This window comes from Leucoraja erinacea, chromosome 1 (assembly GCF_028641065.1).
Source record: "Leucoraja erinacea ecotype New England chromosome 1, Leri_hhj_1, whole genome shotgun sequence".
Lineage (NCBI taxonomy): Eukaryota > Metazoa > Chordata > Chondrichthyes > Rajiformes > Rajidae > Leucoraja > Leucoraja erinaceus.
Genome location: NC_073377.1, coordinates 84,152,279 through 84,171,251, shown reverse-complemented (window position 1 = coordinate 84,171,251; position 18,973 = coordinate 84,152,279). Strand labels below are relative to the sequence as shown.

The window sequence follows — 18,973 nt, the reverse complement described above, 5'->3', positions numbered from 1 at the left end:
ACTGCCACCACCGTCGGGTCACTCCCCTCACCAGCTGCCAATTCTTCCTGTCGGCTGTTGTTTTGCCCAGTTCTCCTCCACCACCTCGACCTTCTCCTGTTGCTTTGTCCAATCTGACGCTCCCCCTCCACCTCCTCCCAGCAGCCGCTGACATCTTCCACCTTGGAATGCATTGGCGACTCCGAGGGAGGAGAAGGTGGTGGAAGGGAGAGCGGACAAAGAGGTGGCTGACAGGGAGATGCAGCCGCGGGGGAGAGGAGATGACCAAGTGCTTCCTGCAAGTCGCAGCGGCCTGGATAAAATGCTGTCGGCAGGGGCTAGAACGTGAACCGTGACAACCGGACAGTGCGGCAGGTGGTGAAGACGGGCTTCTTGTGGAAGATGTCAGTGACTCGGCCGGCAGTTGTTCTCCACCGCCTCCCTCGTTCTCGATTGCCTTCCCAGTGTCACACCGATAGTGGCTGAAACTGGAGAGCAATGAGCCCGGGCAACACTTTTATAACTATGATGAAGTGGATGGGAAGACCTCGCCACCTTCCCGTTGTGATAACAAAGGTCATTCAGGAAATGGGAACTCCTATTGTGAATTCTTTACGCAAGTGTGAGTAAACTCACCCATTATGTCAGTCGGGGAGTCTATCTCTGCCTTAAAAATATCCACTGACTTCGCTTCCACAGCCCTCTGTGGCAATGAGTTGCACAGATTAACTACCCCGACTAAAGTTCCTCCTTTCTAAAAGAGCAGCCTTTAATTCTGAGGCTATGACCTCTGGTCCTAGACTCTCCAACCTGTGGAAACATCCATCCATCTTTGCCTTTCATTATTCTGTAAGTTTCAATGAGGTCCCCCTTCAATCTTCTAAGCTCCAGCGAGTATAGGTCCAGTGCTGTCAAATGCTCATCATATGCTAACCCACTCATCCCCAATCATTCTTGTCCAATCATTCTTTTAAACCTTCTCTGGACCCTCTCCAGAGCCAGCACATCCGTCCCCAGATATGGGGCCCAAATTTGCTCACAGTACTCCAAATACGGCCAGACCAGCGCCTTATAGAGATTCAGCATTACATAGTGTAGGAAAGAACTGCAGATGCTGGTTTAAATCAAAGGTCTGAAGAAGGGTCTCAATCCGAAATGTCACCCATTCCTTCTGTCCAGAGATGCTGCCTGTCCCGCTGAGTTACTCCAGCATTTTGTGTCAACCTCAGCATTACATCTCTGTTTTTGTATTCCAGTCCCCTTGATATAAATGTTTGCATTGAATTTGCCTTCCTTACTTCCGATTCGACTTGTAAATTAACTTTTTGGGAGTCCTGCACCAGCACTCCCAAGTCCCTTTGCATCTTCGATTTCCGGATTCTCTCTCCATTTAGAAAATAAACTACGCCTTTATTCTTATTACCAAAATACATGATTCCACACTTTGCTATCCTGAATTTCATCTGCCACTTCTCTGCCCACTCTCCTAATCTGTCCAAGTCCATTCTGCAGTCCTCTACACTGCCTGCCCCTCCAGCTATCTTAGCATCATCTGCAAACTTGGCAACAAAGCCTTCAATCCCCTTATCCAAATCATTAATATACAACGTGAAGAGATGCGGCCTCAGCACTGACCCTTGCAGAACTCCACTAGTCACTGGCACCCAACCTGAAAAAGCACCTTTTCTTGCAACTTTGCCATCTGCCATCCAATCCACTATCCATGCTAATACCTCCCCTTTAATACCATGGGCTCTCATCTTCCCTAGCAGCTTGATGTGTGACAGCTTATCTAGGGCCTTCTGAAAATCGAGGTAGGCAAATTCAACAGCTTCCCATCTGTCTCGCTATTAACTTCCTCAAAGAACTTCAGCTGATTCCCTTCACAAAACCATGCTGACGTCGGACTATTTTATCGTGAACTTCCAAGTACTGCATAACCACTTCCTTTATAATTAACTCTAAAATCTTATCACAACCTCTTCTTGTGAAACTAAATTAAAAATGGCACTCATCTCATCACAGAGATCTACAATATCAATCGATTAATAGGTGAAGAGGCAAACTGATGCAAAGACAAGTTCTTGATTTGTTTGGGAGGCTGGTTACGATGTACATTAATGCCTGCCTTAGAAAGGACCTAGAAGCACGAGGATTTGCCTATCGCCACAACAGGGGACGCAATCTCGCTGGCTCTCCACACTGCATTGGGGGCTACGGACAATAAGAACGAGCATATCAGGTTATTGTTCATCAAGTACAGCTCGATGTTTAACACCATCATCCCTTCAAATTCAAAACTGGATATCTCCTCATCCCTATACAATTCAATGCTCGATTTCCTCATCCACGGAACACTACGAATTAGCACCTCAAGGCTGTGTGCTTATTCCCTGCTCTATTTTAAATCCATGACCCTGTAGCCAGATATAACTCCAACGCGTTCCTTAAATCCACCGATGATACCATTGTTGTTGGGCGAATAATAGGTAACAATGAGTCAGATTACAGTAAGGAGGTTGATAATCTGTTTGAACGACACCAGAACAATATTCCTACTCTCAACGTTAGCAAGATCAAGTCGGCGATTGTTGACTTCAGTAAGGGAAAGTCGAAGACTCATGAACCTGTCCTCTTTTGACGTGACAGCAGTGGAGTGTCAATAGCCTCAAATTCCTGGGTGTGCATAAGTATGAAGATCTGCTCTAGGCCCAGCACATTGATGTAATCACTTCAAAAACTCATCAGCGTCTCTCTTTGCTGAGAAGATTGAGTTGCGATTGCGGAATTTTGGTACCCTTCACCAATAATTGCATTGAGGGCATACTGACTGAGTGGACCACAGCCTGGTTTAGTTACTTGAACGCCCAGATGGTTACTGAAAGTGGTAAGACATTGCCCATTCCAAAATACACACTGATCACCACACCTTCAAAGGGACCTACAAGAGGTGCAGTCTCAAGCAGCCAATATCATCAATGACCCACATCATCCTGGCCACGCTCCGTGTTCACTACTAACATCAGGAAGCAGGGACAGAAGTTTGAGAACCGTGACCTCCAGGTTGAAGAACACTTCTTCCCAGCAACCGTCAGGTTCTTAAACATTATACAATACTAACTGCAACCCCACCCTGGCAACTATGATCTACTATGAAATTTGTTTTGGTTGCACTATGTATTTCAGCTTTATACTTATGTCTGTTTATGCAGTATTACCGATTAACTTATTGTATTATTGATCATTGTACATTTATTGTTGTGATATTGCGTTAATGGGCCTGTAAATCTGCAGCAACAATTTCATAATTTTGTTGTCACAAACACTGGATCTTGACAAAATGTTTGCAATATTGGTTGGCAACGCTCAAACTCCTGTACTGTTCTACGAGATGAGCAGCGAGGAATTTTAAATATCTGTGCAGTACAAAACAAACCCTGAATTACAACCTTCCAGCATTCTGCTAATATCAACAATAACTTGCTAACACACTGAGGAAATACCACATGGTAAGCTAGTCTGGAAGGTTAGATCACCTGTGATCCAAGGCAAGCAAGATAATATGATACAAAATTGACCCAAAAGTAGAATAGTGTGGTGGTAGAGGATTGTTTTTCAGATTGGAAATGTACAACTGATGGAATGCCCCAGGTAGCTGGGTTCAATGTTGTTCATTATTTATATAAATGATTTGGATGAAAATGTAGGTGGCATGGTCAGTAAATTTTCAGATTACACCAAAATTGGTGGTGCAGTCAACAGTCAAGGTGGTTATCAAAATTACAAACGGATTATGATCCACTGGGCCAACAAATGACAAATGGAGATAAATTCAGATAAATACAAGATATCGCAGTTTGGCAAGGCAAACCAGAGCAAGGCTTACATAGTAAATGAAGGGATCCTGAGGAGTGCTATACAATATAAATCTGGAGTGCATGTATTGTCATATAAAAGTGGTAACACAGGAGGGCAGGGTGGCGAAGAAGGCATTTAGCACGTTTGCCTTCTTCAGTCAGGGTATCGAGTATAGGGGTTTAGACATCATGTCATTGGTAAAGCCATATTTGGAGGACTGTATGCAATTCTGGTCATCCTGCTATAGGAAGTTCATAAAACTGAAAAAGGTGTAGAAAAGATTTACATGGATATTAACCTGGACCAGTGGGCTTGACAAGGAAAAGCTAGACAGCCTAGATATAAGAGGAGAGATCTTACAGGTACATAAAATGATGAGGGGTATAGATAAGACCCACAGTCTTTACTCTCGGGTGAGGGAGTCTAAAACTAGAGGCAATGGTTAAGGTGAGAGGGGGGAAGATTTCAACAGGGCCAGAGGAACAACTTTTTTCACACAGTGGCATGTGAAGGAATGGGTGACGTTTCAGGTCAAGATGATGTAACGAGATAAAGAACAATGAAAGATATGCAAAAAAGTAACGATGATAAAGGAAACAGGCCAATGTTAGCTGTTGGTGGGTGAAAATGAGAACCTGGTGCGACTTGGGTGTGGGAGGGATGGAGAGAGGGAATGCCGGGGTTACTTGAAGTTAGAGAAATCTGGAAGTTAGAGAAATGGGCTGTAAGCTGCCCAAGTGAAATTTGAGATGCCGTTCCTCCAATTTGCGTTTAGCCTCACTCTGACAATGGAGAGACCTTGGACATAAAGACCTGTGAGGGAACGGGAAGCAGAATTAAAGTGTTTAGCAACCGGGAGATCAGGTAGGTTCAGGCGAAGGTGTTCAGCGAAACAAGCGAATCACGACTTCATCCACTCCGGCTCCCTGCCCCCCAGAGCATCCAACCTCATCGTTCCCCAGCCCCATTTTACCTTCTCCCCAAAAATCCACAAGCCTGACTGTCCTGGTAGACCCATTGTCTCTGCCTGTTCGTGCCCTACCAAACCTATTTACACATACCTCGACTCCATCCTACCCCCCCTGGTTAAATCCCTCCCTACCTATGTTCAAGACACCTCAGACACTCTCCGTCGTCTCCGGGCATTCCATTCTCTAGGCCCCCATCCCCTCATCTTCACCATGGACATCCAGTCACTCTACACCTCCATCCCCTACCAGGATGGTCTCAAGGCCCTCCGATTCTTCCTCGACCGGAGAAGCAACCGTCCACTGATACTCTCCTCCTCCTAACGGAGCTGGTCCTTACCCTCAATAATTTCACTTTTGACTCCTTCCATTTCCTCCAAATACAAGGTGTAGCTATGGGCACGCGCATGGGCCCCAGCTATGCCTGCCTGTTTGTCAGGTACGTCAAACAATCCTTGTTCGAGACAAACCAGGGCCCCATCCCCGACCACTACATCGATTATTGCATTGGTGCTACCTCCTGCACCCGCACACAACTAACTGACTTCATCCGTTTCATCACTAACTTCCATTCGGCACTCAAATACACCTGGACCATTTCCAACACTTCCCTACCTTTTCTTGACCTCACTATCTCCATTGCAGGTGATAGACTTCTGACCGACATCCACTGTAAACCCACTGACTCCCATGGCTATCTAGACTACTCTTCTTCCCATCCTGCTTCCTGTAAGGACTCCATCCCCTACTCCCAATTCCTCCGTCTACGCCGCATCAGCTCCCAGGATGAGGTGTTCCACACCAGGGCATCGGGAATGTCCTCATTCTTCAGGGAACGGGGGTTCCCCTCCTCCACCATAGATGAGGCTCGCACCAGGGTCTCTTCCATACCCTACAACACTGCTCTCTCTCCCCATCCCCCCCACTCGTAACAAGGACAGAGTCCCCCTAGTCCTCACCTTCCACCCCACCAGCCTTCACATACACCAAATCATCCTCCGTCATTTTCGCCGCCTCCAATGTGACCCTACCACTCGCCACATCTCCCCCCCCATGCCTGCTTTCCGCAAAGACCGCTCTCCCTCCATAACACCCCCTCCCCGGGCACTTTCCCTTGCAACCGCAAGAGATGCTACACTTGTCGCTTTACCTCCCCCCTCGACTCCATTCAAGGACCCAAGCAATCGTTCCAGGTGCGGCAGAGGTTCACCTGCACCTCCTCCAACCTCATCTATTGCATCCGCTGCTCTAGATGTCAGCTGATCTACATCGGTGAGACCAAGCTTAGGCTTGGCGATCCTTTCGCCGAACACCTCCGCTCGGTCCGCATTAACCAAACCTGATCTCCCGGTGGCTCAGCACTTCGACTCCCCCTGCCATTCCGAATCCGACTTTTCTGTCCTGGGTCTCTTCCATGGCCAGAGTGAGGACCACCGGAAATTGGAGGAGTAACACCTCATATTCCACTTGGGCAGTCTGCACCCTAGTGGCATAAACATTGAATTCACCAATTTCCGGTAGCCTTTGCCGTCTCCTTCCACCCCCCCCCCCTCCAACCCAACCCTACATCAGTCTGAAGAAGGGTTTTGGCCCGAAACGTTGCCTATTTCCTTCGCTCCATAGATGCTGCTGCACCCGCTGAGTTTCTCCAGTACTTTTGTCTACCAGCGAAACAATCACCCTGGTCTCGCCGATGTACAAGAGTCCACATCTTGAACAACAGTTACATAGATGAGGTTGGAGGACGTGCAAGTGAACACAAAATGCTGGAGTATCAGTAGGACAGGCAGCAGCATCCCTGGAGAAAAGGAATGGGTAACATTCTGGGTCGAGACCCTTCCCCAGTCTGAAGAAGGGTCTCTTCCCAAAATGTTACCCATTCCTTCGCTCCAGAGACGCTGCCTGTCCTGTTCAGTTACTCCAGTATTTTGTATCTATCTTCGGTGTAAACCAGCATCTGCAGATATTTCCTATATGGTTATCTAGCCAATGCACATTTACTTTCTAAGACGATCAATAATTACCAACTCCTTCACGACCATCTTCTCAAAATGATAATTAAACAGCTTAATGACTACCTGAAACCTTTGTTTTTTTACAACTCAAGCAAAACTGATCTCGATACACAATTATAAAGCACAAATATTCACTCATCCCCAGATTTGAATGGACTGCATAATGCACTCGGGCTCTCTCAAGGCACTTGGGCATTAGCTCAAGATCATCCTGGAACACAATAATTACCAGCTCAATTTTCCATTGAAAATACTACCCCCCCCCCCCCCCCCCCCCCCCCCCCCCACTCTCAGTTTCAGCAAGTGCAAGGACATCTTAGTCCGTAATGATTCAGGCCTTCTATTTAGCTACCTCCATCACTTCCCTCTATCTACATTCAGATCAAACTTCTGACACGATGCCTATGCACCATCTCTGACCTTGTGTATTTTTCTAGCCCCTCGCCTACACCCCAGTCCTCCGCAAGCTGATCTTGTCTGGCCATATAAATTAGCTGCCCTGTGTAGGAAAGAACTGCAGATGCTTGTTTAAATCGATGACGACACAAAATGCTGGAGTAACTCAGCAGGTCAGGCAGCATCTCTGGAGAGAAGGAATGGGTGGCATTTCATGTAGGGGCCCGTCTTCAGACTGGTGTCAGGGCACATTTAGCTGCCCTCATCTTCTGTTCCCATATTTCACTTACTAGCATTTTTATAGACGAGACACAATGAATTGCAGATACTTAAATCTGGAGCAAAACACAGAGTGCTGGAGGAACTCACTGGGTCAGGCAGCAACTGTGGTGGGGATGGGATGACATTGTGTGTCAGGACTCTTCTTGGAGGATGGACAAACACTGGCACGTGATAGGTGAACACTGAAATAGCACCTGTCCCATTCCCTCTCAGATGCTGCCTGACCTACTGAGTTCCTCCAGCACTGTGCGTTTTGCACTACTATAGCTGAGCTCCTTTGTTCCACTATCACCATTCTGTCATCCATCCTTCTCCCAAACCTCTGGTTGTGAATTACAGCCCCACTGTCTGTTTCATCCTCTACAAATCTGCAGATCTTCCATGCCGAAACATTTCAGGTAAAGTATCTACTGCTGCCTTGATAGGGAAAGGATCCTTACCAAAGTCACACTATATTTCATAGAAGGTTGTAGCATAGGAGGCCCATACCAACCATAAAATTACTTTATATTAATCCCATTTGTCAGCTGTTGATAGGTTATGATCTCTGAAACGGGTTATAGGTTAAGTACATCCTATCAAGGCCTCCTGTGACTTTGCGCTTCTCAATTAAATCTCCCTTCAAGACTACTTTGTTCAAAAACGAAAAACACAATTCACTGCCTCGGCAAGGCCAGCAGCATAATCAAAGATGAGTCACACCCTGGCCACTTCCTCTTCTCCCCTCTCCCATCTGGCAAACGGTATAGAAGTGTGAAAACGCACACCTCCAGATTCAGGACAGTTTCTTCCCAGGTGTTATCAGGCAACTGAATCATCCTACCACAACTAGAGAGCAGCGCTGAACGACCATCTACCTCATTGGAGAACCTCGGAATTTACTGGCTTTACCTTACACTAAACGTTATTCCCTTATCATGTAACTATACACAGTAAATGGCTTGATTGTAATAATGTATAGTCTTTCCACTGACTGGTTAGCAAGCAACATAAGCTTTTCATTGTACCTCAGTACACGTGACCATAACCTGAACTAAATTCAGTCTATCCGTCCTCAATTGTCAATTCTCCAGCCCTGGCAACATCCATAAATTCCTGCTACATGTTCGCCAGTACGATCATATCCTTCCTAGCTTTTTGTCACCAGAATTATAGTCCTCCAGCTGCAGCCTAACTGTTGTGAGCACAGTGGTGCTGTCACATCAGGTCCCTAGCATTTGTACCTCCTCCCTGGAACCACATGGATTTCCGCTGGGCACTATACATGCCTAAGACATGTTGGTAGGTCAAGTATCCGTTATAAATTACTCCTTGGTAAGCAGCAAAAGGGTCAAAAAGGAGATAATGGGGATGAGAGGGAGAATGCGTCTGAAGGGGTTGCTGTACTGGGAGGCAGCAATGACCCAATGAACAGAATGGCCATTTTCTGTGCAATAATAAGCTCAAGTTTTAGCATAACCTCCCTGCTTTTGTACTTCACCCAATAAACCGAGAAGCCTTCCTAGCCACCTTAGCTACTTGTCGTAGCTTATTTTGCTGCAAATGGGATGAATGAACATGTCTTTGGATGTGCCAGCCATCTTTGATACAGCTGTTGACACTTCTAAGTCAACATGCTAGATCAGAACTGTTCTCTTTCCAGTTATTGGAAGAAAACCTTCTGCAGAGGCTTTTTTCGTACCAGTACCATTTTCTGTGCAGCTCTGCAAGAATTCATCATAACCCTCCACTTTATTTCTCACTATGTGCACGCAAGCATTAATGACTGCCACTGTACCGCACACATCCTGATAGTCAGCTCATCCAACATTCAGTTAAAAATGTGTAGAAAAACAAAATATCCCTAACACCCAATAGCAACTTTGGAGTAGCATCATCTACTGCCTCAACACAATTCCAAGGTTGGGCACAGTAATTAATATAGCTGATTTCTAACCAGGACTCTCATTTAACTTTTTTTCCTGTTGTCAGCTGGGCAACCTAGGCAGCTTTTTAGGTTGCCAAATGATAGTTTAGGTGGTAATTTAAGAAGGCTTGCTTGGTACGTGCGATAATGTGTTGGACGACGTAGTTACCAGTCGGAATTATGCTCAATGAAGCATTCACATATTATTTCAGCTTCAAATGAAGTCACAAACTAAACATATTCACCAATCAAGACATGATATATAACACAATGATATGCAGCAAAATTACAATACAGTATCTCAACTCTTTTTACACGTTGCACTGAATGCAATTTCAATTAATTCTTTCCACTTCCAAACAAAAATGTGGTTGGATTATTCACCGTATGATCAGCCTCGGTGAGACCAAGCGCAAGCTTGGCGATCACTTCGCAAAACACCTCCACTCAGTTCGCAATATGCAACCTGATCTCCTGGTGGCTCAGCACTTCAACTCCCCCTCCCATTCCGAATCCGACCTTTCTGTCCTGGTCCTCCTCCATGGCCAGAGTGAGGCCTACCGCAAATTAGAGGAACAGCACCTCATATTTCGCTTGCGTAGATTACACCCCAACGGTATGAACATTGGCTTCTCCAATATCCAGTAGTCCTTGCTTTCTCTCTCCTTCCCCTCCGATTCCCAGCTCTCCCACAGCCTGTCTCCGCCTCTCCTTTCCTCCCCCTTTTGCTCCTTTTCCCATTGATCGCATGGGTTTTCGCCGGGTGCTCGTTTCCTTCCACATTCCAAAGGTGTGTAGGAAACGTTTTCAGACCCAACCCAAAATAATAATCTCCTTTTGTCCAGATTGTCTGACATGTTGAGTTACTCCAGCTTTTTGTGCACACACACACATATATATAAATATACACTGCTTTGTTTTCTCATTTATAACATTGTTTACAGAGTACTATGTTTACATATTCTGTTGTGCTGCGGCAAGTAAGGATATCATTGTTCTAACTGGGACGTGAGAGAATAAAACACTCTTGACTTACGTCGCTAACGTGTGGGATAGAACTAATGTACAGGTAATCAGTGGTCGGCGTGGACTCGGTGGGCCGAAAGACCTGTTCCCGTGCTGTATCTTTAAATTAAATTAAAAACACTAAAACCAGAGGGAGTCTTAAGAAGGGTCTCTCCCCGAAACATCACCCAATTTCTTCTATCCAGAGAAGCTGGCTGCTCCATGGAGTTCCCCCGCACAATTAAAATATGGAATAGTCTTAGACAATAGACAATAGATGCAGGAGTAGGCCATTCGGCCCTTCGAGCCAGCACCGCCATTCAATGTGATCATGACTGATCATCCCCAATCAGTACCCCATTCCTGCCTTCCCCCATTATTCCCTGACTCCGCTATCTTTAAGAGCCTTATCTAGCTCTCTCTTGAAATTATCCAGAGAACCGGCCTCCACCACCCTCTGAGGCAGATTCCACAGATTTCACCCTACCATAGTTACCCAACCAGATGCAATTAAATTTAAGGTAGACAACAATGCTGGAGAAACTCAGCGGGTGAGGCAGCATCTATGGAGCGAAGGAAATAGGCGACGTTTCGGGTCGAGACCCTTTTTCAGACTGAAGTGGGGATGGTCGGGAAGAAGCGGAGACAGTGGGAGAGTTGGTATGGGGGAAAAAGGAGAAAGTAGGGACTACCTGAAATTGAAGAAGTCATTGTTCATACCGCTGGAGTGTAAACTACCCAAGCTAAATATGAGATGCTGCTCCTCCAATTTACGGTGGGCCTCACTCTGGCCATGGAGGAGGCCCAGGACAGAAAGGTCGGATTCGGATAGGGAGGGGGAGTTGAAGTGCTGAGCCACCGGGCGATCAGGTTGGTTATTGCGAACCGAACAGAGGTGCTGGGCGAAGCTATGCTTGGTTTCACCGATGTAGAGCAGCTGACACCTAGATCAGCGGATGCAATAGATGAGGTGCAGGTGAACCTCTGCCGCACCTGGAAAGACTGCTTGGGTCCTCGGATGGAGTCAAGGGGAGATGTAAAGCGGCAAGTATAGGATTTCCTGCAGTTGCAAGGGAAAGTGCCAGAAGAGGGAGTGGTTTGGGTGGGAAGGGACAAATTGACCAGGGAGTCAGTGAGGACAAGGGGGACTCTGCCCTTTTATGAGTGGGGGGGGATGGGAAGTGAGAGCAGAGTTATGGGGTATAGAAGAAACCCTGGTGAGAGCCTCATCTACAGTGGAAGAGGGGAAACATAGAAAATAGGTGCAGAAGTAGGCCATTCGGCCCTTCGAGCCTGCACCGCCATTCAATATGATCATGGCTGATCATCCAACTCAGTGTCCTGTACCTGCCCTCTCTCCATACCCCCCGGTCCCTTTAACCCCTGTTCCCTACAGAATAAGGACATCTCTGATGCCCTGGATTGGAAGCCAGTGGTGGGAAATTTAAGGTAGCTATTTTTACCCAAAGAGCCATTTTTTGCTTAAGTCCACCCTCCACCACCTCCAGTTTAAATTCCATTTGGAATATTTTTGGAGGACCAGGAAACCAAGAAGCAAGAGTTTCCCCAGGGAGTTATTCCAGCTCCAGGGAGTGATTCTGCGTTGGGTTTCAATGGTCGTGGCGAGGCTGTAACTGGATAGCAATGGCGGCCAGATCTCCCAACAATGCAAAGGGAATGCAATGCAAAGTGCCCGGCACCGACCCATGGCAGTGCACATGTGCAGGGCAGCCGATGATGTGCTGGCCGTAGCAGTGCGCATGTGCAAGATTACCGGCCGAGCCGGCGGATGAGGAGCGGCCGGAGAGCAGAGACTCGGCGGCCCAGACACAGATGGCGGGCGTAGACGGAGAGTGATAGAGAGAAAGATAGAGAGGGGGTCCAAGCCGGGCAAAATGACATGGCTTTTAGGTTGCCTGGCGGGACTTCAGTTGGCCATTGCTAACCGGGCAACCGTTAATTTCGAGCCCTGCTAACTATTCCTAGAGATAATGCAGCTGTTTTGAATCCGCATCCTGTACCTGTTATAATCGTGCACATTGACAAGCAATGTCCACTGCATCTTGACAAATCCTTTCATATCGTCAATAAGACAATAGGTGCAGGAGTAGGCCATTCGGCCCTTCAAGTCAGCACCGCCATTCAATGTGATCATGGCTGATCATCAACAATCAGTACCCTGCCATCTCCCCATATCCCCCGACTCCAATATCTTCAAGAGTCCTAGCTAGCTCTCTCTTGAAAGTATCCAGAGAACCGGCCTCCACCGCCATGAGGGAGAGAATTCCAGACTCACAACTGTGTGAAAAAGAGTTTCCTCATCTACGTTCTAAATGGCTTACTCCTTATTCTTAAACTGTGGCCCCTGGTTCTGGACTCCCCCAACGCCGGGAACACGTTTCCTACCTCTAGCATGTCCAATCCCTTAATAATCTTCTATGTTTCAATAAGATTCCCTCTCATCCTTCTAAATTCCAGAGTATACAAGCCCAGCCCCTCCATTCTCTCAGCATGACAGTCCCACCATCCCGGGAATTAACCTTGTGAACCTACACTGCAAACCCTATACCAAACCAAAAAATATAACATTTTGTTTCCTCGTCCACATACATGCCTCATTTCATATACTTCGTACCAGATTCCAACATGTTTCCATTACTAATGTTTGACTAACTGATTTTCAGATCATACTTTTTCCCCCTTTCTCTGTTTAAAAAAAAAAGCATGATTACCGAATATTTGCCATCCGCTGAGCGGCAACAACTATTCCAACATCTCTAGGATTTGATTTTAAAAAATACAACTAATGCATAGTTAAATCTTTTCGTACTTTGTGATGCTGATCATCAAACCATGAGAAATTATGCTCTGAATGCAAGTAATTTATCCAGCAGATTTCTATTCTTTATTTCCACTATTTCCTATTCTTATGTAGACATTAGTTCCCCACTATTCAATATTTCTAGTGCATGATTTGTGTGCTCTCCTGAAGAAACAAAACTACAGAGTACTTACTATAGTTGCTCTGATGTCATAATTGGGTCAGCAATGAATAAATGAATGAATGAATGGCAACATTTGCGCAAAAATACCCCGCCAAAATACATCTATATATTATAACAGGAAGAGTCAATCTTCTCAGAAACAACCAGTCTCCAACCCAGCCATAGAAACCAGGAACTAACCGTAATCTCATTGAATGGAGGATCACGCTAGTGGGGCCGGACGGCCCATTCCTGCCCACATCTCTTATGTCCCTACAATGAGACATAAGTGATGGGCACCATTTTAATAAAGATCATCAAGGCCTACCCAGAAATCCCAGCACGGGGTTTGAGGAGGGAATACATCTTCCTATAATTGAAAAACCTTAAAAAAAAATATATACGCGTTTCGTATTATCAGCCCACTGTCCCCAAACCTTATTCTTTGAAAAGCGAACAGGATTTGACAGCCATTCTGCGCCTCTTCCAGAGACGTTCAAGCGGCACCTACACGAAAAATAAAACTTGAAAGATAAATAATTAGTAACGTATCGAAAGCTCCGAACCGTCGCCATATCGAGGGATGCGATAACTTTACTGCTGCGTTTCTGCTTCACTCCAAGGTTGTGGAGGAACATGAAAAGCCCCGGTGCGGCCTTGGAAACGTGGCCCGGCCATGTGAATAAACCAGAGCGGGGCAGCACAAAATCCGTGAGGCTGCTTCCATGATCCATCCGAGCAAAAAGGCGTCGAGTCACCAGGGCGCCGGTTAGAAACAGATCGGACAGCAAAGAAAAAACCCAAAGTTACCTGAACCGAGACATGGCAGAGAATCCACAGGCCGCGGGGGCAACAGGTTACACGGTCCGGCGATGGAGAATCGCCAGGCAGGCCTGGCCTTACGCCTCGTAGTCTCGACCGCTGCTGGCAACGAGCACTCACTCTCTCCGCAAGAGGCAGCAACGGAACCGCCGCAGACACCCCTTCCGCTCCGTTTGCTCAGTCAGTCCGCGCTCTGCCCAGCTCAGAGACAGCGACCCACATCATTCTGCACCCTCCCCCCCATCTCAATTAAAAAAAAAACTTTTGTCGGAGAAGGCCGCGACCGGTGTCCGAGCCGGTTTTACAGCCGGCCTGCCTGCAACTTGTAGCAGCTTGTAGCAGCCGTGCTCCGCGCACTAACCTAATCTAACCTAACCTAACCTACCCGTCCGAGGTGACGCGCTTCTTGTTGGTCGAGTAATCGTCCCCCAGGTCCACGCGGTGCCGCTTCGACATGTCTCGGCGTTCTAGAACGGTCCGGGCGCGTTCCACTCCTGTCTCCGCGTTCCACCTCCTCTGTTCCGGGTTGTCACCCGCGTGCTCCGGCAGCGCCTCCCTGGTTTAACCAGCTCGGCTCTGTGTCTTTCACCGCCCCCTTGCCTGCCCCTGTTCTCCTTCAGCGGCCGCTTTCGTGCCCTGGATGATAACCCCCTCCCCCCTGAACCCTGTCGCTGCCGTTACCAGCAACAGGCCCGGCTTCCTTTACACTTCACAAAATGGCGGGTCGCAGACCAAAGACGTACCTCGTTCTCGTACGGCCACGCCACGGGTCACACAATAAGGGTGGGAGCTGTGGGTGTTATTTTTTTATAAAAAATATATATGTATTTAAAGGACATTTGCAATTTGTATTTATATTAATCTGTCACTTAATGCAAATTACTAAATTATGCGAATTCTGATAATCGATATTTGTTTTCCGCTAATAAAATTAATCAAATTCAATTCCCCTCGATGTAGTTATTTTTATTTAATAATTAACCAGACAGACCTGAGAATGTATTACATAATAAGCAATACCATTTTGTCATCGGACTATGTGCAAAATGATAATCACATTCTTGAGTTGAAATACAGTTTGACGATTTACTATCCATAATATTTCAAAAATATGTGCAAGTTAGATTAATTCTTGTCTAATTTTCACAGAGAGTAACAAGAAATGGTAATACAAGCAGAGACAATCATTTACTTGGAGAAAGCAAGTATTGCTTCTTCAGCTTAAAAAAAATCTTCATCTGTACATACAGTCTTGGAAGAGTCGTTGTTAACTCGCTTAGAGCAGCCCTACAGTGGACAATCCAGTGCAATGTGAATCTTGCTGGTGAGTTAAAATGCCACATGCTTTTTTTAGTAGTGATGCACTCTTAGGCACAATTTCAAGGACTGGTGCGAAATGACCTGTACATTAAATGGAAACAAGATTTATAATCACTTTTATACAATCAAATCATACTCCACTTAGCTATACTCTTTTTCATCAAAGTCCTGTGCAAATCTTCCTTTCAAGTATTTTTCCCATTTTCGTTTTAAACATAATTGAGAATTATTCCAAATTTAGGCAATAATTTTCAGAGGAAGATTACTTGCTGTGAAAATAATTATCTCCACATATTGTCACAGCTTATGTTATAAATATGGTTAAATCGATAATAAAATTAGAAATTATTTTTAAAATCATTAGAAACTTGTTTTGTAAAATTTAGAAAAGGAATTCGAAATATTTTAACAAAACTATTTTAGCACGTCCAGAATTTCACGGTAAATGTATAATTTAACTGTTAAATATTTCGATATTAAAGATTACAGAATATAATAAATTAGAAATTGGTGATGTAAAATAGAGATTATAGGGGAAACTTACTGTGTAAATATTTAGGAACATAATGCTGGTTTAAGACAATACAAGAAAAAAGTTATGTTAAATTTTTTTCAAAAAGAACGTTTGGAAATATAGAGACAGCAATGCTGAGTATTTCAGCCAGGCATATACATAGAGATATATAAACGATTCGAAATTATTATATATATATATAATATATTAATATATTTATTTATTTTTTAATATATTTTATAATATAAAATATTTTTTTTTTTTTTTATATAGAGTTATTTTTTTATATGAGAATTTATTTACCTATATAATTATATTATAATTAGGGTGTAGTAATTCATACATTTTTTATTATTTTAATTATATTTTATTAAAAATTATGTTAATTATATTTATTTTAATATAATATAAATTTTTATTATATATTTTTTTATGTAAATTTTATTATTTTTTTTTATTATTTTATATAATTGTTGAATTTTTTTGTTATAATTTTTTATATTCCCATAAATTTAATATTATTTTCCTTAATATATTATGCATTATAATATTATATAATATATATATATATATTTAATAATAAAATTTTTGTTTAATTTATGTTAAGTGAAATGATTTGGAAAGGTTAATTTTATTTTTATAAATTTTTAAATATTATAGTCGTTTTTATATTATTTATTTTATTTATTATATATTAATATTAATATTGTTTGTTGTTTATATTTTTATTTTTATTCCTTCTATTTTATTTGGACATTTTGTTAATATATTTTTTTATACGAGGAATTTATTATTTTTTATTTATAAATATTTTTATATTAGATTTATTTAATATATTTTTTTTATTATTTAATAAATATATTGTTTAATTTTTTATTTATTATTTTAATTTTTTATATTATTTTATTTTTTTTTTTTATTTATTATTTATGGATTATATAAAATAGATATTTATTGTATTTATATATTATATTATTTATGTTTTATATATTTATGAACAGAGATTATTTCTAATTACAATTTATCCTTCTATTTTAATTTTACATTTTTATATAGTATATAATTTTATAATTTATATATTTTTTATAATAATTTTTATTAGAATAGTATTCACTGGTATTTTTATATTGATTTATATTTATTATTTATATTATTAAATTTATTTTTGTTTAATTTATATATATTATTATATATATTTTGATTAATGTTATTTTTTTTATATATATAATTTATATATATAATTTTTTCATATAAAATATAATATTTAAGTTAAATATTATTATATTTTTAATAATATATAATATATATATTAATTTGGGGAATGTATTTGTATAAATTTTTTTATTTGAATTTTTTTGTTTAATGTAATATATTATTTTTATATATTTAAGGATTATGTAAATTATATAGTAGGGATAAATTATTTATTAGTAAACACATTTACATACAGATTTTCAATAGATGTATATAGATAGATTTATATATATATTAATTATTTACTATTGTTTATATTATATATTATTATATATGTATTATATATTTATAATATTAACAGCATAATTGCGGATGATTGGATATAATATATATATTGCAAAGTAGCATAATTACACGAATTATATATAATTATATGGTATATGGGGGATTATGGCAGAGCCTGGGAAAATAGTAGTTCCGAGGTTGGCAATTTGGATTGCCCCAAGAAGAGAGTTGTAGAGTGCCTCCGAAGTTGCAACTGGGCAAAGGTAATCATTGTGGGTGATGGGGGATTTTAGCAGCAGACCCCAAGAAAGAGAGTTTGTAGATGCCTCCGAGATGGATTCTTAGAGCAGCTTGTAATGGAGCCGACCAGAGAAAAGGCAATTCTGGATTTAGTGTTGTCCAATGAACCAGATTTGATAAGAGAACTAGAGGTAAAGGCACTACTTGGAGGTAGTGATCATAATATGATAGGTATGTTACAAAACTTACCTTCAGCGGCGCTGCAGTTCTGACACTGGCCGTGTGCGCGACTTTGGTGCCTTTGAGAGGGGGGCGGGTTTAAAATGCCGTTTTTTTCCAGCCTGTTCAAATCGATTTTTGTCAGGCTGTTTAGCTGCTGAAGAATAATCGCTTCGACATCGGTTTTATTAAGTTTTCTTTTAACTGCGCTGGATATTTTAATAGCAGGAGTAAATTAAAAATAATCTTCTAAAGCCGTCAACGCCGACAACGGGGACGGATTTCATGTACGGGACGGGTAAAGGAAAGCCGTTTATTTTACCATATAAACGTACTTCTTAGAATGCCTTTAATCAAAATTTCACATTGCGAAAATGTGACTTAGGCCCCATATGAACCGGCAGTATATTTCCTGCCGATATGGGGTTTAAATTCACCGCAAATGCAACGTTCCAAACGATCGCGTTCCACAAAATCCCAATCGCAAGATTATTTAAATGGCCGTTAATTTACAGGAATTAAACACAAAATTCCTTCCATTTGGCCTATAAATTCATCACTATGAGATTTAAAAATCATGTTATATTATGAATTCTTGTGTGACTGTTATTTGGACACGTAGGCTATTTAAAAATGTTAACCTTTTCTTAAGAAATGGATAGATGTTTAGATCTAGTAATTGAATTTTGTAATTAGCTACAATTAGGTAACTAACTAATTATATGCTTTAATTTCAGGTCATCCAAGTAAGATGTTTCATATTTGTTTCAGAATGCTTCAATCTATAATAACTGAAAATTTCATTCAGTTCTCTTAATTTTTAAGAAAGTTATGGGCTTTTGCCTGTCCTCGATCACAACATTTGAGTTAAGTCAATGGAAAAGCAATAGGGAACAAGATGCTAATCTCCCAGTATGAAAATGGCCATAACTTTTTTAATACTGAAGATATGAAAGTGAATTAGGTGTCAAATTAAACTTCTTTTT

General features: G+C 42.3%; 1 protein-coding gene across 3 annotated transcripts in view; it reads right to left on the bottom strand.

Annotated features, from left to right (window-relative positions):
• dhx15 (DEAH (Asp-Glu-Ala-His) box helicase 15) overlaps positions 1-14,878 on the bottom strand; it is a 117,684-nt gene extending 102,806 nt beyond the window's left edge. Inside the window, exon 1 of one of the 3 annotated variants that reach the window (XM_055638214.1) lies at positions 14,601-14,878. In XM_055638214.1, the coding sequence (XP_055494189.1) occupies positions 14,601-14,671 (71 nt within the window). In that variant the 5' untranslated portion in view covers positions 14,672-14,878. Of the gene's footprint in view, positions 1-14,203; positions 14,407-14,600 lie in introns of those variants that run through there. The other 2 variants (XM_055638195.1, XM_055638204.1) reach the window with 2 other exon arrangements.
• Between the last annotated feature and the right edge of the window lie 4,095 nt (positions 14,879-18,973).